Raw genomic sequence first — 23,851 nt, 5'->3', positions numbered from 1 at the left:
AGGGCGGGGCCAGCCAGTGGTATGATTTGCCGGTTCTCTGAACTGCGCAGAATCATAACAACCGGTTCTATAGAACTGGTCCGAACCAGTAAAATCCCACCCCTGCTTAGTGCTATTCCTATTGCTAAATTACTGGAGCCTGATCTTGTGTTTTCCTAAATCTAAATGCACTGCCTGAGTAACCATGAACCACACAATTGTGTCCTATTCAATAATCATATATAAGTGTCTTCTGAACATGACTACTGGTGCAATCATACATACTTGAATTAAGGGAATTTAACATATACAGAAGGTATGTGCAGTTTATCACATTAACATTTATTAATCCCAACTCCCTTGTTTTAATATACATGTTTACAAAACATGGAACATATTAAATATTTTTTTTTACATTCGTATCATCAATAAAAAAGCATTAAGAATTTGACAAAATTCCATAAAAACAATGACTTGAACCAAATCTACTTTAAAAAAATAGAACTAGAAAATAATGTAACAGTTCATGTAAATATAATCTTATGATTAACCAAAGTAGTCAAAGAAAATTTTATGCATATAAAATACTGAAGATTATTTAGAAAAACTTAAACCCGGATAACAGATTTGTAAGTAATAAACAACAGCAAATGCCAGAAACATTAACAATGGCCTTAAAACTGCAACAGCAATACAAGATGGATCACATATAATCCGCCTTTCAAATGGTGGATACCATCGTGAATAACCTAGGATTAAAAAAGAGAGGGAGTTATAAATATAATGATTTGAATTGAGATGAGATAATAAAACTAAAATTGAAAAAATTAAAAGAGGGGAAAAACTATGTAGAAAATGTAAAACAGTAATAAGATATGGAATAGAACACAAAAATGAGCATGAAATTGAGTTTGTGTCTGTATGAAGAAGTGTAACCCGGGACCATGCTATTTTCAAAAAAAGATGTTTTATTTGTATTATGTTTTTTGGGGGTGTGTGAAAACCCAAATAAAACTTTCAAAAAAAAAAAGAGGGAGTGTAAAAGTAAATTTAAAATATAAAAGGCAATTGTAATACATACGCAAGCTGTTTTCTTTCTCGCGTTCAGAATTTCCTGTTTTTAAAAACAAACAAGGTTCAGACAAGCCAGTTAAAGCTTTTAGATTTTCTCTTGATACATTTTCATTTCTTATACAAATGAATACATTAATAGTAGCAGTGATGCCACATTAATCAGTCTTTAAAATACAAGCAGAGCTATCAAATTGATAATGCACCGTTTACTCCTATTTCTATAAGCTACTCATTTGGGCAATGGAAAGAAGCCTCACATACCTCTCTTTCCCCACTAAAAAGTAGAAAAAATTAACTCTGCTCTACCAAGATAAAATCTGAAAAGATTGAATATCAAAATTATTTTAAAAAACTGTAATAAAACTGTAATAAAAACTCCTTTTTCTCCCTCCTGGAACTATTTTATTCAGATTTGTACTCACTACAGAGATTGTCTTTACAAGTGTCTCCTTTTGGACAGTTGCTGCATGGTTTTCCCTCTTTATAAGGGCGTACTCCTTGGTAATTGCCCCTAAAAAACAGTAGATGAATACATTCTTAATCAAACCAATTATTATTAAGTAGACAAAGCTAAACTGAAAATTTAGCTGAAAATGTCAGTGACCTTACCTGAAGATCCCAAGTCAAAATGTCAAAATGTGCAAAATCTTGCTACATGGCGCATCTTACAGAATTTCAATTATCTTTTGTGGTACTGCTAAATTAATCTTATAATTCTTGAAAATAATCTGATCTTTTTTTTAAAAAAAAATTAGCGACTCCATGTTTAATGTTTTTCAGAATAACAGATGTACTTGTGCCCAGATGTCCCAAAGGTGCTTTTTCAGGAGGCAACTGGCCTTTTTTTTTTTTTTTCTCTTCTGAAGACGTTTCATTTCTCATCCAAGCTTCCACAGCTCTGACTGGATGGTGGCAAATGGAAGGATTTATATGTCTTGCAGACAGTTGGAGGTTTATCTGTGTCCTCAGGGTCATCCGAGTAGTGCAAATGGGTGAGGATCAGAGGTGGTATTCAGCAGGTTCTGACCAGTTCCGGAATAATGGAAATTCTGAGATGTTTGGAGAACTGGCAAATACTGCCACACCCACCAAGCCATGCCCACAGAACCTGTAGTAAAAAAAATTGAATCCTACCACTGGTGGGGATCCTTCTTGGAGTTGCTGAAAGGACTGTGTTATCCTGATTCAGCAGTCCATCTGCATTTATAAGACAAAAGCTATTCTTTTGAAGATAGCAAAGTCGAGAGGACAACTGGTTTGAAAGAGGGTTTCAAATAGGCTATCTATGTCAAAATTGAACAGTCCTCTCTCAATAGAGGAGGGATATAATATCATCTATCTCCAGTCTACAAGTCCTTTTAGTTAGAGCTGAAGAAGGATGAGAAATGAAACATCTTCAAAGAAAAACAAGAAAGTACATTTGCCTCTTGAAAACGCACCTTTGGAATAACCAAGACCTGGATGACTGACTGAGAAGGTCTATAGACATTGTGCACCAATGCTATAGGGCCAACACATAGCCTAAATTTGAAATCATGAAAGTCCCTTTACAGGTAGTCCTCGACCACAACTGAGCTCAAAATTTCTGTTATTTTGTTAAATGAGCTTTATCCCATTTTACAATTTTTTGGTTACAATTTTTTGGCACTGTTGTTAAGTGAATCACTGTAGTAGACAAGTTAGCAATCTGGTTATTAAGTGAATCTGGCTTCCCCATTGACTGTCAGAAGGTTGCAAAAGGTGATCACATGACCTTGGGACACAGCAATGTCATAAGTATGAACCAGTTGCCAAGGATCTCAATTTTAATCAGATGATCATGGTGATGCTGCTAAGGTTGTTAACTATGAAAAACGGTCACAAGTCACATTTTCAGTGCCATTGTAACTCTGAACAATCACTAAAGGAACTATTGTAAGTCAAGGACTACCTGTAATGTACATTTTTTAAAAATCAAGCAGAACTTTTCCTGAGTAGATAGTTCTAGAGGTTGTTGGCTCAATGCAACATATGAATTAAAGAGTGGCACCTGTAACACTACTGTTGCATTGGTTACCAGTCTGCTTATGGGTGCAATTCCAAGTGTTGGTGATCACCTTTAAAGCCCTTCATGGCATGGGTCCAGGTTACTTGAGGGACTGATCCCACTGGGATTGGCCCATACCACTCATGCCGGCAGAGAAGGCATGCTGCAGGTCCTGTCTTTATTATTATTCCAGTTGGCGGGGTCGAGCAAGGCTTTTTCTACTGTTGTGCATGCCCTCTGGAATATTCCCCCCCTCCCCCAATGTGAGGTTGGCTTCAACCCTCGTATCTTTTCGTAAGGGCCTAAAGACATGCGTTTGCCAGTCAGCTTGGGCTCAGCCAAGGTGGCGCCAATGACGGCTGCCTCGGTGAAATGCTCTCTAATGGTTTCTTTATTCCTTATTATTATCTGCAATTCACTACAGATTTCATACTCACAAGACCATCTGCTAAGAATTAGGCAATGTTTCCTTAAGGAGCAGCTTTCTGATTCTCCACCCCCACCTGTCCTCGCAAACGTGGAGGAGATTCTAACCAATTCCCCAGTGCTATGGATTACAACAAAGAAAGCAAAAAGCGACCACGCCGGAAGAGAAAACGAGGTAAACGAGCGGGAATTTTAAACAGACTAAGGAATAGAGGGGAAAAAAACCCTCTCCCTTCAATCTTTTTGACTAATTTATGTTCACTGGCTAACAAGATGGATGAAATTCATCTCTTAAATAGATGGAATTCTGATTTTCATAATTCATCTGTTCCTTGTTTTACTGAAATCTGGCTTAATCCACAAATTCATGGGGACAACACCATATACATCCCAGGATTTCAGACATTTAGATCAGACAGAATTGAAGAGACATCAGGTAAAACAAAGGGTGGAGGACTATGTTTATATATCAACAACAGCTAGTCTCAGGATATAACTATAATATATAAGTTTTGTGATGAAAACTTAGAGTCTTTACACATCAACTGCAAGCCATTTTACTCTCCACGTGAGTTCTCATTTCTCCTAATAGCTGTGTATGATACCGGTACAATCAGCACAGCCCCCCCCCGCCCCAAGGCTGTGTGCTATCTCCACTTCTCTTCTCCCTATATACCAATGACTGCATCTCAAATGATCCATCTGTTAAAATACTGAAGTTTGCTGATGACACAACAGTGATTGGTCTCTTTTGAGACAACGAATCTGCATACAGACAGGAGGTTATACAACTTGCCTCGTGGTGTAACCGGAACAATCTGGAACTGAACACACTCAAAACCGTAGAAATGGTGGTAGACTTTAGAAGAAACCCTCCTATACTACCACCTCTTACAATACTATACAACACAGTATCAACAGTAGAGACCTTCAAATTTCTAGGTTCTACTATATCACATGACCTAAAATGGACACCTAACATCAAAAACATCATCAAAAAAGCACAACGAAGAATGTTCTTTCTGTGCCAACTCAGAAAGCTCAAACTGCCCAAGGAGCTGCTGATACAATTCTACAGAAGAATTATTGAGTCTCTTATCTGCACCTCTATAACTGTCTGGTTTGGTTCTGCAACTTAACAGGACAGACGCAGACTTCAGAGGGCAAATTGGATAAGATTATTTACATATCTTCTTCCACCATCAAAACTGCATATTTTCCCATGTCTTGGCAGTTGAAAATAGCACCAGATAGGCAAAAATCTGATAGATAGAAAATCTGACAGGATCAAATCTAGTTTTATAATTTATAAAATAGGAAGTTTTCTTTTTTAACAGTAGGAAAAGGTTTATAGAATAAAGTTGCAAAATAATTCAAGTACATTTTGGATTAAAAAAAAATTGCCACCTTTTTTCCACAATATAAATGTATTTATCAGATGCATGAAGTTGGACCAAAATTACTCAATGGTTAAATGCATTATCACATGACTGGACACGATTTTACACCAATTGTTCATTAAATGAATCACCACATCATAAAGTGAATCCAGATTTGCCCATGGATTTTATCAGAAGCTGGTTGGGAAGGTCACAAATCACAATCATGTGACAACAGGACACTGTAACCATCATAAAGGCAAACTGATTGCCAAGTGCCCAAATCACAATCACATGACCTGGGGATGGTACAACATTAAGTACAAGGATGGTTCATAAGTCAGTTTTTTCAGCACCATAGTAACTTTGAACTATCATTAAACAAATGGTCCCAAGGACTACCTGTGCTAGCAATTGGGTTCTTCTATATAAAATACAATATGTATTCTACCATTGAAGTGTGACCTCTATCAAACAGAGATTACATTTACTTATACAGTGGAACCTCGCGTCGCGAATGCTCTTGTTCGTGACCAAATTGGGTGGCAAATAAAAAATCCATCCGATTTTTGAATCGGCTCACAATTCAAAAATCAGGTATCAAACAAAATCGGCATGGAAAGATTCCCTTTCTGTGCCAATTTCCCCTTCGGTGCCATTTTTTTTTTACTGCGCACACACGCAGTTGGTCGTACTTCCGGACACGACCAAATTGGGTTGCGACCAGAGTCCAGGACAGATTATGGTTGCGACCCGAGGCTCCACTGTACATTTATATAAAGTTAAGATGTAGCTTTGAAATCCATATACTACTAAAAGTCTAATTGTCATGACCTAACTGGATGAAACAGTGTATCAAAGAGGAAAGTACCTCAAATGGGCTAACTTTCAGAATATATTCAAAATATGTATTCCTTCCTCTGGAAGGAAGGCTATCGTGCAGATGAACTGACTACTGTGGTCACATGATCTTCATTTTCAACATTCCGTGAGTTTTCCAGCATGTCTTGCAATGCTTTGCTCCCTCCTCCACCCAGCAGCAGCCTTTACCTGCCTTTGGGAAGGGAAAGGAAGTCTACACAGTGTCCATGCCACAGCCTGTGCATTCCCGACCATGCTGCCACCCTATGTGCCTTGTTCGACCTGCACTGCCCCCATGTGGCTTCCCTGACACATATAGCTTCTCTTGAGGGAGATAAAAAAAGGGTGAAAGGGAGGGAGAGAGGGAGGGAAGGAGGAAGGAGGCAGGAAGTTGCTCCAATTGTTTCCCCCCACTTCTTTCATGGTTGTCTAGGAACTAAATATATTTTTAGTCACGTTCTTCCATTGTCTGAACATTTTCTATGTAGTCTCCTTATAACTGACCAGCTGATTTTTTAAATAAAGTTAATAAAAAAACATCAAAAAGTTGTTACAGACAGCAAACTAACTGAAAATAAATTGTTCAGGATAATATATGTAAATGTATGAACAGAATTTCAGATGTGTTTAACATGTCTTAACTTACGCTGGAGCGTAATTGCACACTACAATGTTATTATTTTTTTCCTTTCCATCCATGTAGCGGCAGTAAACAGCAGCACAGCCAACTTTGTATGAAGTAGCCCAAACTACCTAAAAAAGGAAGAACATCTATTTTGAATAATTTAAGTTTCTCTCCAATCTCTTTCTATTTTGATCTGCATTTGACCAATAAATATTTATTTTTCACATTTGTAAACCACCCATCTTCCTCAAAGAGGGAGTTAATTACATTAAGATTTGCCTTAAATATAGTCCTCAACTTACAATCACAATTGAGCCCAAAATTTATGTTGCTAAGTGAGACATTTGTTAATTGAATTTTGCCCCATTTTAAGACCTTTCTTGCCACAGCTATTAAGTAAATCATTGCAGTTGTTAAGTTGGTAACATGGTTGTAAAGTGAATCTGGCTTTCCCATTCACTTTGCTTGTCAGAAGGTTGCAAACGTGGATCACATGACCCTGGCATTCTGCAACTGTCATAAATATGAGTCAGTTGCCAAGTACCTGAATTTTGATCATGTGACTATGGGGATGCTGCAACAGTCGTGTTAAAAATATACGTCACTTTTTCAGTACCATTGTTTTGAACACTTAATGAACTGTTTTAAGTTGAGGTCTACCTGTACTTTGAAACTAAACAGTCCTTCTTTAAAGTGTTAGTATCAAAATATTTCAATTTGGCTGTATTCCACTTGAATTGGCATAGGTACACACACACACACACACCACACACACACACACACACACCTGTGAGTTCTTACAAGCTCTTCAGAGGCTCTGCAGATAATCAGATGTGAGGATCTCTGAAGTTGAGATTTAGAGAGCAGTTGGGAAGGTTGCTGCTACAGTACCATTCTTGCTCCACAGTATCATCCTTGTCTGGCCAGTAGGGTTCCATTCTTGGGCTGGTGATAATAGTATATGGGATTTTAATCTGCCACCTAGCCATGTGTAGTTTGGAATAGTGGCATTGACTTATTTCTGATGGCCCCAAACATACCTGATGTTGCATTTCAGATGTTTTTTTTATTGTCTTGTAACTGATGTGGTAGGAAAGGACATTAACATCAATCCATTGCCATAGACAGATGTTTACTTTCTTGTCTTGTTGGTGCCATAATTACTACAGGGAGACAGGCCCAATTCAATCAGGCTGTTCCAAACAATTGATGAATGCTATGGGGTTCCAAAGGTTTGAAGTTTTCCAAGTATGTAGAAAGCTTCCAGCTGAGGCCTTGGCTACTGCCTAGAATGAGTGGCTGTGGCCCTGGACATACCTCCCTGTGTGTTGATCCTAGAATACATTAACTAAGGAGATCCAGGAGAGGAAGGATCAGAAGAGGCACATCAAATATGAGGAAGAGCCATGTTAGGGATTACTTTGTAGATAAAGGACAGAGAAATCTCACTATTTATCAGAAAGGGGATTAGGGTGATTTGGGATGGGTATGAACTGTTGACGCCTGAAGAACTGATTCTTTGTGCTGTTAGCTTAGCTACCCATATACTGCATTTGGGGCCCTTCCACATTGGCAAAGCAGCCAAGGAGATGTAAATGGGTCCATGCTATGTTTGTGGGAGAGATGGCACACAATGGTATGCCTGCCAGAATCAAAACCAATTTGGTTCCAACCTTCCCTTTTGGTTAGACTGTAGCTGCAGTCCAGGAACTCCAGAACTCTGGAGAAAGTGGATTATCTTGACCCATCTGAGTTGGGTTTCAGGCCAGGATTTGATAGACAGATCACCTCGATTCTCCTTGTAGACTACTTGCAAATTTGCAATGGGAGTGATGTATCCATTCTTTTGCTCCTTGATTTCTCAGTAGCCTTTGATACCATCAACCATGATATCCTTCTGGACTGGCTCCAGGAATTGCAAAGGGAGTGGCACTATTTTATAGTTGTTCTCTTGTTTCCTTTAGGAACAATTCTAGTTTATTTTGTTTGGGGAGAAAGGTCATTCTCTAGACCCCTCATCTGTAGAGTACCATAATGTTCAACGTTTTCTCTCTTTCTATTGTTTCTATTCAACATCAACATAAACCCACTGTGTGATGTCCGACATCACTTTGGGGATTAGTATCATCAGTATACTGATAGTAACTACAGACAATGACTTTGACAAAGATAAAGCCAGATGTTATGCAAAGCCATGAAGAGAAAGACATGGCTTAATCCAAAACAATGTAACATATGCACAAATGGCTAAAATGGACATATCTCAATGGACATGGTTTACATGACAATAAGCAATTATAGTTGCTGAGACTTGTTGATATACTGTCCCAGGATATAAAGGCATGTAGAATGTGGAAGAACTGCCTCTGACTCAATCCTACCAAGATGAAGTGGTTGTGGGTTCTAAGACCATTTGGTTCTAAGTTATTTAAGACATGTGATTAATGGAAGTAGTAGAACTGAAGGAGTTGAGGAGATTTGAGATATATTCTGCAGATTGTAATGGTACTGTGGTAATATTATCTAAAGTAGAGGCAGGGCATTTAGGATTATTTTCCTAGGGAGCTATCTTTTGTAACCAGGTGTCTTATTGAAAAGTATAAATACAACATCATCAGCTATAGATGCTATGGCCAATGAGATGGGTGAAAAGGGGAATCTGATATAGATTAACTTCTCGTTATCAAATTTTACCTGGTTGGAAGACTTATTCATTTGTATCATTATCGGTATAATTGGCTTCATTTCTTGTATCTGTATTCAATGTATGCCTATATATAATTATGTTAAATATTGTTGTAACACAACCAAGCCAAACCAAGGAAAAAGGAGATGGTTAAGCCACCAGGAAGTGGTAATTCACAGGTATAAACTGGTGAAATAGAAAAGGGGGATTGAGATATGTAATATTATACCTGTGAAAATATAAAGCAATGGTAACACCATTTTTAACCTCTGTGTTAATCTAAGATAATTTACTGGAATATTATGTAAGAATTTGATTGTTTTGTATAAAAGTTATATATTTGGCAGGTCATGCTGTCCTGTGTCATGTTAATGATGGAGATTACTGGAAATGGAAACAGGTAAACAAATTAAGGAAACAGATGGTATATAACAATAGGGGTGTTGCGTAGGGAAATACGTAACTGGATAGTGAACTCGGAAAGGAGCAGAGACTGTATATCTGAAACTGTAAACCCCAGACTTCCTAGGAAACATGTCTTCTGTGGCTCCGCCTATGAGAACAGAATTCCCTTTTGCAAAAGCTCCATAATAAAGCTCCTATTTATTGTTCACAAGTCTCCAGTTGTATGAAAACCTGAATGGTTGATTTTTTATCACATCTCTGACCTTGGGTGGAGTTACACTTCTCCATTTAAAGCTGGTCTGAAATCTAGGGACTGTGGTAATATATTTTATTGATCATTTTATCATTTTCTGTAAGGCCTTTGTATAACTAGCAGTAAGTCTAGGAAGATGTGGGCATTCTTGGTGGGGGTAGGAGTATCTTTGCTCAGAGTGCCTCATTCTGTTTTGATTCTGCCAGTTTAGAAGGAATAGGAAAATGGGTGAAAGTTCAAGGTACAAGATACACAGTTGTGCTTTCTCATGGGACTTTCCAAACTTTCCCATGAGACTTTCCGTGGCTGTATGATCTCACCCTAGCAAGGTAACATCTGGGACTTTCCAAGATTGTGTGTTCTCATGCTGGTGAAGTAATCTCCTGTTGAGGTCATTGTTTTCTGAATATGCATACTGTATATTTTGCTTGTGTTTTTCTCAATAAATACTGCTACCTGAGTTCTCTCAGGGTTGGCATTTTTCTCAGAGACAGTTCCCTGTGTCTCATTTCAATGTCAAACCACCATAAATGGTGACCCCGACGTGATAGCTTGGAAGGCTATACGTTTCCCGCATCCTATACTCATCGTCGCGGACGTCGACTGGGCCCTCATCTTCTTCGCTGGACGAAGATAGATTCTTTTCGTGAGTATGGGGGAGATCTCTCGAAGGCTCAGAAAGAGCACATCAGGGAATTGAGAGGGATCATTGGGAATAGTTTTGGGTTTGGAATTGGCAGTAGGGGTTGTGCTGTAGGAAAGAAAGAAATTGAGGACTTACTACAGTATGTTTGGAAAAATATTAAGTCATATCCGGAGGGAGGTAGTATTAAAGTAGAGTCCTGGAAAAAGATAGGGAAATTTTTGCATGAGGAACCTCGTGCCCCTTCTTCAATTTTGTTAACCTGGAGAGTGATTATGGATGCATTAGCTACTTATGAACAACCGCTCCTATCACCCCCGAAGAAGGTTTGCCGCTTTACCATGCGGTACGTTTGTTGCCGCCGACGGCACCTCCAGATAAATCTGGGGACTGTCCGGCGCTAGAAATACTTTGTCAGAAGATAAGAGTTTACCTTTAAGGGTTCAGGTGGATGCAGTTACTGCAGCTATTCAAGAAGCAAAGAATAGAGGGGAACTATCAGGAGATGATTTGGTGGAGTTTGGAGTAGAAGTTCAACTTAATCCAGTAGAAATTGTCATGGATGCTGCATTAAATCCGCAGCGGGAGTGGAAGCCTTTACAGCTCAGAATTTTGAGGGAAGTTAAGCAAGCAGCAAAAGAATATGGTGTTAGAACGCCATATACTCAGGCATTGTTAGAAGCAGTTGGTTATGGAAATAAAATGATTCCGGCTGACTGGAAAGCTCTGTTGAATATGATTTTAACTCCAGCTCAATATTTGGTGTTAGATCAGAAATGGAGACAGCTGGCAGTCCAGAGGGGAACAGCAAATGTTACCCCAGATCAGCTTTACGGAGCTGGTAATTTTACAACAGTGGAACAACAGAGAGATGGTATGCCTGAGGAAGGGTTCATTCTTCTCCCACAAATAATTTTTCAAGCCATAGGGTCTCTCCCTGACGGCGAAGGTGGTGAGAAGACCTTTACTAACATCAAACAAGGGAACAATGAACCCTATGAAAATTTCATTAGCAGACTGAAATTGGCTATTGAAAGACAAATTGATAATCAATTCGCCCAGAAAGAGTTGCTTTTTAAGTTAGCAGTAGAACAAGCTAACACAGATTGCAAAAAGATTTTAAATCCACTGGTAGCAAGTGGAGAGAGAGAAATCGCAGATTTGATTAATGCATGTAGGAAGGTTGGGAGTCAGTCTTTTAACATGGAAACTTTAGCTCTGGCTTTACAAACAGGACATGCTCAAAAGGGGAATTGTTTCAATTGTGGGAAGCCTGGACATTTTAAAGCACAATGTCGGGCTCCTGGAGGAGGTCAAAGTCAGCAGAATAAGAGATCAATGGGACAGGGTGTTCGTCCTAAATCAGTATGTCCAAAATGTAAGAAAGGATACCATTGGGCATATCAGATGCTCCTACAGTTTTTACTGATGGAGGGAAAGTTTTTGGTGCTTGTGTTTGGAAAGATAAATCTGGAATTTGGCATACAAAAGTGACTTCAGAGCAGAAGTCTGCCCAGCAGGCAGAACTTGCTGCTGTAGTTTTGGCTTTTCAAAATTTTCACAATCAGGATTTTAATTTAATAGTGGATTCATTGTATGTGTATAATTTGTTACCCTTTGTAGCAGGTTCTTATTTGTCTCCTGGAATATCACCTGATATTTTAAGATTGCTTTTGTTGTTACAAGGATGTTTGGAGCAGCGTGTGAATGTGTGTTTTGTTGCTCATATTCGTAGTCATAGTAATTTGCCTGGAATTTTATCACAAGGTAATGCCAAAGCTGACAGTGCTGTAACTTCAGTCCTCACTGTCCAGCCATGGGATAGTCATAGTTATTTTCATCAAAACGCTAAAGCATTGGCACAGCAATTTAAACTTACTACTGCAGAAGCTGCTGCCATAATTCAACAATGTCCAACTTGTTCAAAGCAGGGCACGAATATCCCTATGGGAGTTAACCCCAGAGGGTTGAAACCTTCAATGATTTGGCAAATGGATGTTACTCAATATCCGCCATTTGCACCTTGGAAATATATACATGTGACTGTGGATACTTACTCAGGATTTTTAATGGCTACCCCTCAAAGAGGTGAGATGGTTAAACATGTCATCAATCATTGCATTAAGACTTTTTCAGTTGCTGGAACACCTAAAACTTTAAAAACTGATAATGGTGCGCTTATCGGAGCACCGGTTTTGATCAGTTTTGCAAACAATGGTCCGTGGAACATAAATTTGCCACGCTCAAGATCATGTTGACTAAATTAAATAAAAAAGGAGGGAAGCTCCTGGGGCTTCCGCGATTCAAGATCAATTAAATCTAGCTTTGTATACTTTAAATTTTTTAAATTTGTCTGGTAACCCCTGAGCGGCCAGCAGGCATTTTTCTTCTCCTTCTACAGATGCGTTGAGACCTCGGGTGTTGGTGCGGTTCCTTCCGGATCCGGCATGGGTTCCTGCTGAGCTGATAACGTGGGGACGTGGTTATGCAGCAGTTGAACATCTTGGTCAAATTCGTTGGGTTCCTGGTCGGTGTGTTCGGCCTGATCATTCGCAGGCACCTGTGAAGGAAGTTTCAGAACAGCAGGATGGCGCATCTGTGGTTCCTGATCCTGTTGATTCTGCCTAATCTGTCCTGGGCTGCTCGGGTGCGGAGAGAGCAGCGACAGCATGTTCAGCGTGCCGGAGATTTGGGCGATGATTTGTGGACCGATAATAATTACATTAAAGATTTGCGCACAACTGCCAAAAACTTGAACATCACCAATTGTTGGTTGTGTATGCACCTTCCTGGGAGAGTGGGAGAAGGACTGACTCTACATGGAGTTCCATTTAATCGGTCTACTTTGCAGACCGGAAAGCATAACATTTCATATGCCATGAACTTCACGGTCAAGGTGAAGACTGCACTGCAGTCTCCAGCACATTTATGTTTCCAACACATTACAAACTCACAATTTTGGGAATCATAGTGTCTGCAATTACACTATTAAGTGGACAAATGGTTCAGAGAACAACATAACTTGGGTAAATGGGAAAAATGAGTCTGACGATTTGGCCAGTATCAATATCTAGACATGAAACAGCTGATGCAAGCGGCAAGTCAAAAAGGTTATGTACAGCTGGAAGGGTTTTGGTTTTTATGTGGACTGTGGGCATATCGACAAATCCCTGCAAATTGGTCAGGGACATGTACTTTGGGGTTTGTCATTCCGGTTATCTATAAGTTAGATACATTACCTCCTGAGGTTCGGATCCGAAATCGCCGGGAACTGGAATCGGGTCTAACCATGGGAGGTAATCTATGGACACAAATTTCTCGAGGTCTTATCCCGCCTTTGGGAATTGCTATGAACTATAGAGATATTCATATTTTAAATAATTTTACTGTTGCTATGTTTAATGATACTATAAAGAATATTAAGATGATTAATGTAGAAATGTCTGAAATTCGTACAGTTACTTTGCAAAATCGATATGCTTTAGATATTATGTTAGCTGCTCAAGGAGGAGTTTGTGCTTTAATTCATTCACATTGTTGTGTTTTTATACATAATTATGAGCCAAACATTACAAAGACTGTTCAGGACATGGAAGATCGTATTGCTCAGCATCAATCTGGAGCCGATGGGTTTAATGCATCATTCTGGGACAGTCTGTGGTCCTGGCTTCCTGATGGATCATGGTTTCGCTCCTTATTGCAAGGGGTTGTTATTATTATTGCTATATGTATCTTATTATGTTGTTTTATTCAATGTATTCCTAATCTATTACAAATGTGTACCTCAGTCTTCCGGCGTGAGGGATCAGGTCATGAGGGAACTGTGTACTATGCCACTAAAACACCCCCTATCTTTGAATAAATAAAAAAGGAGGGAATGTGGTAATATATTTTATTGATCATTTTATCATTTTCTGTAAGGCCTTTGTATAACTAGCAGTAAGTCTAGGAAGATGTGGGCATTCTTGGTGGGGTAGGAGTATCTTTGCTCAGAGTGCCTCATTCTGTTTTGATTCTGCCAGTTTAGAAGGAATAGGAAAATGGGTGAAAGTTCAAGGTACAAGATACACAGTTGTGCTTTCTCATGGGACTTTCCAAACTTTCCCATGAGACTTTCCGTGGCTGTATGATCTCACCCTAGCAAGGTAACATCTGGGACTTTCCAAGATTGTGTGTTCTCATGCTGGTGAAGTAATCTCCGTTGAGGTCATTGTTTTCTGAATATGCATACTGTATATTTTGCTTGTGTTTTTCTCAATAAATACTGCTACCTGAGTTCTCTCAGGGTTGGCATTTTTCTCAGAGACAGTTCCCTGTGTCTCATTTCAATGTCAAACCACCATAAGGGACCTTTAAAAAAAGTCTTTGTTCAGCTTCATCTGGTGCAGCAGTTGTAGCCTTTCCTCAATTGGGAGGCCCTTCAGATAGCCAGTCATGTCCTGACTATTACAACACACTCTATATGGGACTGTATCAAAAGCAACTTGGAACCTTCAACAGATCCATATCTACAACAGTGTGAGAAGTTATGCACATGCTACATGATGATACAACACTTCCATAACTTGCACTGGATGCCAATTTGCTTTCAAGGTACTGATTATCATCTATGAAGTGCTACATGGTATAGGAACTGGTTATTTGACTGCCTACCTCCTCTGGAGGCTATCTTGCCAGATCTCATTAGGTGGTTTACCATTTTTCTTATATTTCTTTTTCTTTGTTAAAAGTCTGGTACTATTGTTTGTTCTCTCTTAATATTGTTTTTATATCAAAGGTATTATATTCAGCACATAGTCATTTGGAGTTGGATAGCATAAAACCAAGAAAACAAGTGAACAAATATTTAGAGATCAATTTTTTTTTAAATTTCTCAGTTGCTTTTTACCATTCTATGTTTGTAAATAAGCAATGTTACACAATCATTTACTAAGCAGCTGTAATCAGTATTCATACTTTACTGTGACAATGGACTATATAAACACAAAATTACATACTTTACCTGGGTATAATGTCCACATACTTTGGTGCACTGATGGGTAGATAAAGTGTAGTATTTTACTTCACTGTTAAATGCTGCAATTGGATTCTCAATATTAATTGGCCTTGCGCTTGCACTTCCCATCCACAAATTTTCTCCGGTTGGCTTAAATTTATGATCAGGATGGTACTTTTGATTAGGATTATGTTTCCAAACACATTTATTTCCCCATGCTCTAGCAATTCTAGCTAAAGCTAAATCAAATGTCTGCAAAGGATAAAATTATCAGTTAAGCTATTCATCATATTTATCTCCCTTAGTAAATGCACAAATATCAAACTGAGACCCATCCAAATACTGATAGGAATTTCCATGCATGCAGTTGACATAAAGAAAATTATTATTTTTTATTAAAATCTGGAATTTTCAAGAAGATGTAACATTTAAAACACTTTCAGAGATTATTCTTATTTATTTATAATGTCTATATAAAAAGTTGGTTTTGCATTTTTAAAACTATATTATAAAAGTAATATTTATAATTTTAATATATGTGCAAGAAAACATTATATATATAGATGCTTTGAATTACATACTGATTACATACTGAAGCAGAATAGTCTCCTGTGAAGATGTAATAGGATGGTTATGCAACAAACTGCTGCAATGTGGATTGATTTTTTAAATGATCAGCTATATCTTTTTCCAATATATTCTTTTCAACTTTCTATTCTTACCCTACCTGTCAGTAAACCAGAATTTACACAAACTTTACTTAATATGTGTAGATCTTTTGCACCTTTGCTTCTTCCAAGCTTTACTTTATATATCTAAAGAGATTAATGTAAGTACATTAAAAACATGCAAGTGTACTTCAAAGCAATATGGTTTCAAAATAAATTATTAATTTTCTTAGTGGATCATAATCTGAATATGAACTAGCATGAGATGTTCAGCTAAAATATATTACCAGATGTGAAGAAAAAACATTGTGAACTATCACCACCTAGTACTGTCTATAAATCCAGAGTTGGCAATTCCCATTTTTAAAGGAATAAGAAAAAAGCTACCAGAACCAGGACAAAATTATCATAATTCTTTTTCTCTAAGAAGTTATTACTATGTTAGAAATTACTATTAGATCACACCCTTTCATTCTGCCATGAGTTCAGAGGTGGAATTCAGCAGGTTCTTACCAGTTCTGGAGAACCAGTAGCGGAAATTTTGAGTAGTTTGGAGAACCGGCAAATACCACCTCTGACTTTATAGATTTTATAGTATCCTTCCCCTGCCATGCCACACCTACAGAACCGGTAGTAAAAAAATTTGAATCCCACAACTGCATGGGTTGTATATTCCAGACCCAATATACAACCGCAACTGCATGGGTTGTATATTTTAAAAATGCATTTTTAAAATGCATTTCAACATTACCATAGATTAGCAGAAAGAACCGTAGCAATTATACAGGGTAGGGAACAGAGTATTCAAAGTTTGTTTTCAGCCTTCCTCTATAGCAGTAGTGGCAAACTTCAATGTGGACTGCATACAACTACCAGCATTAGTTCTGTATATTATGGTCAGTTTTGGTATCCATCTGTGAACTGAGAGATTTCCTACCACAGGTTATCTTTCAACTTTAAAATATCCCCACAATGGGCAAAAATAATATGTCCTAAAATGAAAAAGAAGGGAGCTATAAATAACTAGAGTCAAAAAGGTAAATGTAACTGCAGCATGAGATAGAATAATCTACTCTTCCCACTGCAGAATTTATAAGCTAACTCCTTTCTTGCCTTCTGATTTATTAAATGACAGTCACCAATCTTTTCAGGCTGAGACTGCTTGATGGAGTCCAGCAGCCAGACTCAATGCTCACTTGAAAGTTACACATTCTGAGAGAACTGGAGAATGTCTCAAACTTCCGGCAGCTTGTTTGCTTTTATATTTAGATATGCTTTTAATGACTTAACAGTTAAAACTTAAATGTTTTTTACATGATTTTAATCTTAACTTTTAACTTCTGAATGTGGCTCAGGGATTACTGGTAGAGTTCACAATCAGATGCTTATTGTTACCTAATGGAAACCTTATGTGCAATGGTTTGCATTTTTTTCTTAAATACATGCATTAATTTCTTTGTATTTCTTTGTTGAATTTATATACTCTTTTACTGTATAAATTGCATAGTGTACAATTGCAGCTTACATGTAATTCAACACATACATACCCCAAAATACAGTAAAAATATACATAAATTAATGAAACCAAACAATAAAACTATTCTTGTGAAAAGGATGCATCCACTTGTTTGGGAAAAAGTAAACTCCTAATACCGGTAATAGGCACTAGGTGAAAATAGGCAGGAAAATCCCTATGGAAAACAGGTCAGGAATCATGGCATGTAATGTCCCACTAGGACTGCAAAATTAGGTGGAGATAAGGGCGTTCAGATTTGCTGGTTCAAGCTTGGAAACTTGCGGAATGACTTTGCCCCCGCCCCAACCTTTCAGCCCTGGTTATCCTATACTGTGGGAATGGGATTAATTTTGGAAGGATGATTAAATTGAAGCTCCTGGAGAAAAACGGGGTCTGTTTCTTATTTTCTTGAGATACCGCTTTTCCCCCTCGTTAAGCTCCTCCAACTCGACGGTCCCACAAACTTTCGCCACTATCGCAGGCACACACCCGAATGACTATCGCCCCCAGGAAGCAGCACCCTCCGCGGGCGAAGTTTTCTTTGGGTGTCGTTTAAGAGGCGGCACGCTAACAGGCAGAGAGCTTCTCTTTTCCTCACGGCCTTCCCCTCTAACGCCCCCGGGCCTCCTTCCCCCGTTCACCGGCAACCCTTCGGACCGCTCACCATGTACAGCATGTTGGAGGCAGAGGGGTGGACTTGGCTGCGGAACTTGTTGTGGACGTCGATGTATTGCTTGATAAAGGTGCGGTTGTTGATGTCGGGCAAAGGCGCAAATTTAGTTTTCACTTCCCCGGCGAGGAGTGTCAGCAGCCCCGCCGCACCCCACCACCACCAGTGGCTCCTCATGGCTCCGACAACGGCGACCTGGCGGGAAACTGCGCGCGCATTAACGGTCCTCCTGAGGTCGCCGTCCAGCGACTTGGTAGCCCGGCGCTCGAGGTTTTCCCGAGGGAGTGGCCTGCTAATCTTGTAAAAGCTGTGAGAAACGGTTGCTTTGGTCTCTAGCGCCCTCCTCCTCCTCCTCGGTTAGGTTTGCTAGCCTTATCTGAATGGTACAAGGCTTACTTGGGAGTAAATTCTACCCTAGTCCTTGAAGTTTATTTCTCAGAAGTCATACCTGAATTCCTCTTTGTTCAGTTTTTAATCCTAGGCAGGGCTTAGTTAGCAGTCTCCTAGAAATAACTCAGTGACATTTTTTATCTCTCAGATGTATAATACACTATGTTTTATTAGTAGACATTATATCTGGAAAAAGGAGAGCCTATTGCCTTTTTCTAAATACCCTTTTCTATTTTGAAAAAAAAATCTGTCAGATGAAGTTCCTCTGAATGTCAACAAATTATCTGCCTCCCATTCTTCTCATCTGTTCTCTGTGGGAGGCTGTTACTTTGAGTTAGGCCTGTAAAATGTACTGTATTTAGATATATGTATGAATAAGCATTTCATATGAAGATACTGTTGGAAGTCAGAGGACATCAAATGAAAGACATGACTAATACAGGCAAGTAATACAAACTGACTGGCGAGATACTATCTGCATTATAAATACATGCATATGTATACTCCTACTGTATAAATGTTGGAGAAATGTCATATACCTTTAGTGATTTTCTTCTAAGGAAAGTCACCCTCCTCTTCTAGGAGATCAATGTATATGAACTTCTTTCAAGAAAAGTCACTCTAAGACTCAAGATGCACACAACAGGCTGGATAGCAGCTGAATATGCTAATCACTTTTTAGTTAAATAACATAACATGAAAATCATAGCAATCTATAAGTAATAACATGGCAATTCAACTAATGATAAAGAGGAAACTCTGCATATTGATAGTCTTATTGTAAAAATGGTAGTTCTCCAAAATGTGTTACTGTAATTCACACAAAATTATAATCAGATATTACAATAAATGCCTTTCCATCCTGTTAAGGGCTGAAAATAACACCTAATTACATCTATTATATCAATCTTTTAAAAAAACCCTAAAATTTCACTATAAGGGAAATCAGGTTATATCTCTCTATATCTGTAGAGAAGAATATGAATAATACCCAATTTAGATTTGCTTTTCCTCCTTTTTATCCAGTGGTATTTTCATGGGTATCTATTTGCTCTGAGAGAAATAGAATCCTCAGTTATCAAGTATTAATACTTTGTAAGACACTGGAAGAAAAATAATTTTGTATCTTTTTTAAAATTTCTATTGCAATTCAATTAATGGAAATATCTCAAGTATACTTTTGTTCTATGTTATAGGGTGAGTTTCAATAAGGGTGAGCAGTCCACAATCCTACCACCAGTCTATTACGTCTGAAGAACTTTTGTGGCCTTTTGAATTCTCTCTGCAGTTGTTTAAACTAGATGAACAAAATATTGCCATTTTGAGCTGGGAAAAACATAACTTACAGTGTTATCCCTAAAACGAACTTTTTGTATTGTTCATTTTATTGACTGTACTTTTATTGGTCAATGGTTGAAATAAAGTTTTGTCTGCCTTACTATATTTTCTTTTCTTATTATTGATAAAGCAAAATGTATCCTGTTATTGGTGAGTGCAAAAGAACCACAGCATAAAATAGACTGCCCATATCAGTCCCTCTTTTTTGCTTCTGTTGCAACTCCATGCAGAATCAAGTAATTCTGATCGTTGGATCACCAGCCACTACAGTAATGGATTTTCTCCCTTAGCTTTGCTGCTGTCTCCCTTAGCAGATTATTGGGTAGTAGGAAAACACCAATTAACATTGTAGTATAAATGGGTTTTGACAATATTGTACAATTATGTTATTTGCAGACTCTGCCTCAACTTCAGTAGGCTGATTTGTCTGGCCTTCCTCCCACATCCCATCTGGGCATCTGACAATTTCATAAAAATGTGAAATAAATAAATATATGAGATTGCCTCCAATCATAAAAATGTTTCTACAAAAGTGTTTAATGAAACAGTACCAAACATATTCTAATTTTGAAAGGGTAATAGACACAAATAGACATAGTGGTAGAGCAGTTTTAAGGGGGAAGGAAAGAGTCTTGCACATGATTGTGCAAGAAATTAGGTTTTGTATAGCTGGAGAACTGAAACTGACTTGATACTAGTTGTGTTATTTCCCAGGAAGAGAAGAAATTGAAATTGACAAAATATCTATAAAAGCCTAGTTTGATACCCTTCAGTATTTTCAAGTTACTGCAACAAGCAGAAGCAAGGCCCAGGGCATCTAAAAATGTTCCACTGACATCATTCCAGAGTTGCACAGATAAATTCAAATATAATAGTGGAGACCTTCTGATTAATCACACCAAACATTTTTTTGAAAGCTGAACCAAATTAAATTGCAAGCACTAGAATTCATCTATAGTAATCACTTGACCTAGATTTATTTTTTTATATGGAGTGCCTTTACAATAATATCATTTATTCTAAACTTAGTTATGTATGCATATTTTCTTTTGCTAGAAGATGAATTGCAAAATATATAGAGCTATTTTTGCTGAGTTATTGTAATAGCTATCATAACTATACTGTCTGAACCCACATATTTATGTTTTGGTTATATTTATTCATTCTTTGATAAAATAATCTGAATATTATGTCCACATACATTTGTAAACTCCTGACTAATCTTAAATTTAGAATTTTATTTTCTCATAATTTTTTTCAATGGCACCATCATTGTGAATTGCTTGTCTTGAGGCATATTCTCCCCACAGATTTTCTCAATTATGTAGTTTCAGGATTCCGTATACTTCCAAGCATAATTTGTGTATCTGCAAAGGATGCAAGACCCAACTTTAATTACATTTTGTCATCTGTCTCTGTTAACTGCACTATCAAGACTTCAGCCTTGTAGATCCGTAAAATTAGATGTTTATCTGACAAAACTGTGGATGTTCTAATATTTTTAGAAGTAATTTAAACTCTGCTGTGAAATCAAATACAATTGTATCTACAATTTTATTTTAGATCTTTTGAAATATTGTAGCACCATATTAGTTTTTCATGTCTAAAAAGTTTCTAATAAAGAGTGAAACTTAACATTTAAGATAAAATTGAGGAAAGCAAAGTAAAATGTTGATATATTTTCTTAACTGAATATATACCATCAGCTTTTTATAAATCTGTGAAATTTTACTATATCTTAATAACTTTTCAAGTAAAGTTTTTAAAGGGAATTTATCAATAAATGCTGTTGTCAACAAACCCAAGCAAATCAGAACTCTGAGACTCAGATCTCTCTCAAAGAACTTCTTTATTAGGCACATAATATTGGCACAATTAAATGTAAAACCAACTCTGAATAATTCCCGCTGTTTCGGTATAGTTAAAATAGTAAATGATCCCCTCCCCAGGTGTCACTAGTCAACAGTCATTGTCTAATTAGGTTCATTGCTGGGGTCCTTAGGCACTCCTCTCCGTTCTCATCCGACACCTGTGGAGATGACCTTGGTTCCCACGAGAAAGATTGGTGTTGTGTCTGGCAGTGCATTCCCGCCCCGGCTCCCCCTGACAAACTGTGTGGCAATTGAGAACCAAAAAAATGGCTTCTGCCAGGTTCAGTTCGAAATTGACAGCTGTTCTGTTTAAGAGAAAGAAAGGGAATACATTCACCAATTCTACAATAACAATGTTCCCCTTTTCCCCAGTGGTGGGATTCATTTTTTTTTACTACTGGTTCTGTGGGTGTGGCTTGATGGGCTTGGCTTGGCTTGGTGGGCGCGGCAGAGGAAGGATACTGTAAAATCTCCATTCCCTCCCCACCCCACTAACCTGCTTTCCAGCTCCGTTCTCCTGTGCAGGACAACAAAAGAAGACCCAGCCATTCAGCTGGGAGTTGGGAGGCAGAGAATAGAATAAATACCACATTTGCTGGTTCTCTAAACTACTCAAAATTTCCACTACCAGTTCTCCAGAACCTGCTGAATACCACCTCTGCTTTTCCCCCTAGTGAAATAGTAAAGGCTGTTCTGATAGTCTAGACTCTAAAGACAAATAGCTGTCAAAAAGATAAAGAGGAGGGGAGATGATAAGTATAGTGGGGAAGAGAGATGATCAGTATGAAGCAGAGGTATCCATAAGTGGCTACAATAATGCCAAAAGTTTGTGTTGACATTACAGTGAAACAGAGATAGTTAGAGTGGAGGCTGAGAAACCTTTTCAGATTTGCACATTTTGAAGCTATAGTAGAACACTCTAATATCAATTTAAGGAGGGAAATACTACGTTAAAACTAATGTATCTAAGAATAACTGCATTGACTCGGCAAAGGAAATGATTGTTGCATCATTTTTTCCTCCGGTTAGGCAATTGACTGAGGGATGTATATGTGTGTGTGCATGTGAAGGGGGGAGAGAGTGTTTTAAAAGTAGAGTGAGATAATATAAAAATGGAGCAGAGAGTTAACCCTTTGGGTGACATGGCTGTGGGTGGTAAGCAAGATAGTTGTAGGTGCATTAACAGCATTGTGGGGCCTGGGCAAAGCAGTCTACTGGGGCCCCTACGACAACTACTCACAGGAACAAAAATATAAATAGTTGATAAAATTAAACATATTTGCATGTGTTGGAAGAAATATTCTCTGGGTTCAGTTCCAAGTGGGGAAAAAGACACTGGAAACATGGAGGCTGCTTGGAAGGTTTAATGGTGGACAGGACCACATGGCCTGGAGCTTCAGAGTGAAAAGGAAGGATGATCACATGCTTCAAGGTGAAGGAAGAGATCAAGAAAAGGGTAATATGCTGAGAGTGCCTGGGTTTTATAACCTTTGTTGGGATTTGAATTGAAGCTTGTTTCTAACTGGTTGTCAGCAGGGGTGGGATTCAAAATTTTTAACAACCGGTTCTGTGGATGTGGCTTAGGTGGTGGGCATGGCTTGGTGGTCATGTGACTGGGTGGACATGGCTTGGTGGTCATGTTATTGGCTGGGTGTGGCCAACTCAATATCACTCACATTGAGGCACGCATCTCCTCGCCTGGCCTCTCATGACTGTGGGGATGCTGTAAGAGTTGTTAGCGTGAAAAATGGTCATAAGTCACTTTTTTCAGTGTCATTGTAATTTTTTTTTTTAAATATAGTTTATTAATTTTTACAATTAAAACCAGTCACAATACATACACAAATAAGCAAAAGAAAGAAAAAAAAAAGAAAGAAGAGAGAAGAGGAAGACAGGGAAAGAATTTTGAGAAAAGAAAGAAAGAAAGAGGTTACAGGATAAAAAGTATTCTTATTTTAACAGTTTGCAAGATCTTCTTTTGTTTTCATCACCTTAACTTGTGTCATATAACCACACCTGTTTTTAACTTATATCGCTACCTCGTT

At 38.2% G+C, this 23,851-nt stretch overlaps 1 protein-coding gene across 1 annotated transcript; it reads right to left on the bottom strand.

The window, feature by feature from the left end:
- Window positions 1-300: 300 nt before the first annotated feature.
- On the bottom strand, window positions 301-18,519 carry LOC113412239 (GLIPR1-like protein 1). Its single transcript, XM_026667710.2, has 6 exons — window positions 18,202-18,519; window positions 15,360-15,605; window positions 6,392-6,498; window positions 1,476-1,564; window positions 1,061-1,093; window positions 301-728 (listed from the first exon to the last, which is right to left on the bottom strand). Exons 1-6 carry the CDS (start codon window positions 18,382-18,384, stop codon window positions 574-576), a joined length of 813 nt encoding a protein of 270 aa, XP_026523495.2. The 5' UTR covers window positions 18,385-18,519; the 3' UTR covers window positions 301-573.
- Window positions 18,520-23,851: the final 5,332 nt, after the last annotated feature.

The sequence above is a fragment of the Notechis scutatus genome, chromosome 6, assembly GCF_049901735.1.
Source record: "Notechis scutatus isolate UNSWTSFEM ecotype Mainland chromosome 6, rNotScu1.2, whole genome shotgun sequence".
In the NCBI taxonomy this organism is placed as follows: Eukaryota; Metazoa; Chordata; class Lepidosauria; order Squamata; family Elapidae; genus Notechis; species Notechis scutatus.
This window is presented reverse-complemented; position numbering and strand designations above follow the sequence as displayed.

Bases quoted from the DNA above. Each gene is read 5' to 3' on its own strand.
- LOC113412239 (XM_026667710.2), bottom strand. From the start codon at position 18,384: ATGAGGAGCCACTGGTGGTGGTGGGGTGCGGCGGGGCTGCTGACACTC. The intron at 15,606-18,201 runs GTGAGCGGTCCG...TATCCTTTGCAG, and splicing joins CCTCCAACATGCTGTACATG to ACATTTGATTTAGCTTTAGC. The intron at 1,094-1,475 runs GTGAGTACAAAT...TTTTAAAAACAG, and splicing joins TTGTAAAGACAATCTCTGTA to GAAATTCTGAACGCGAGAAA.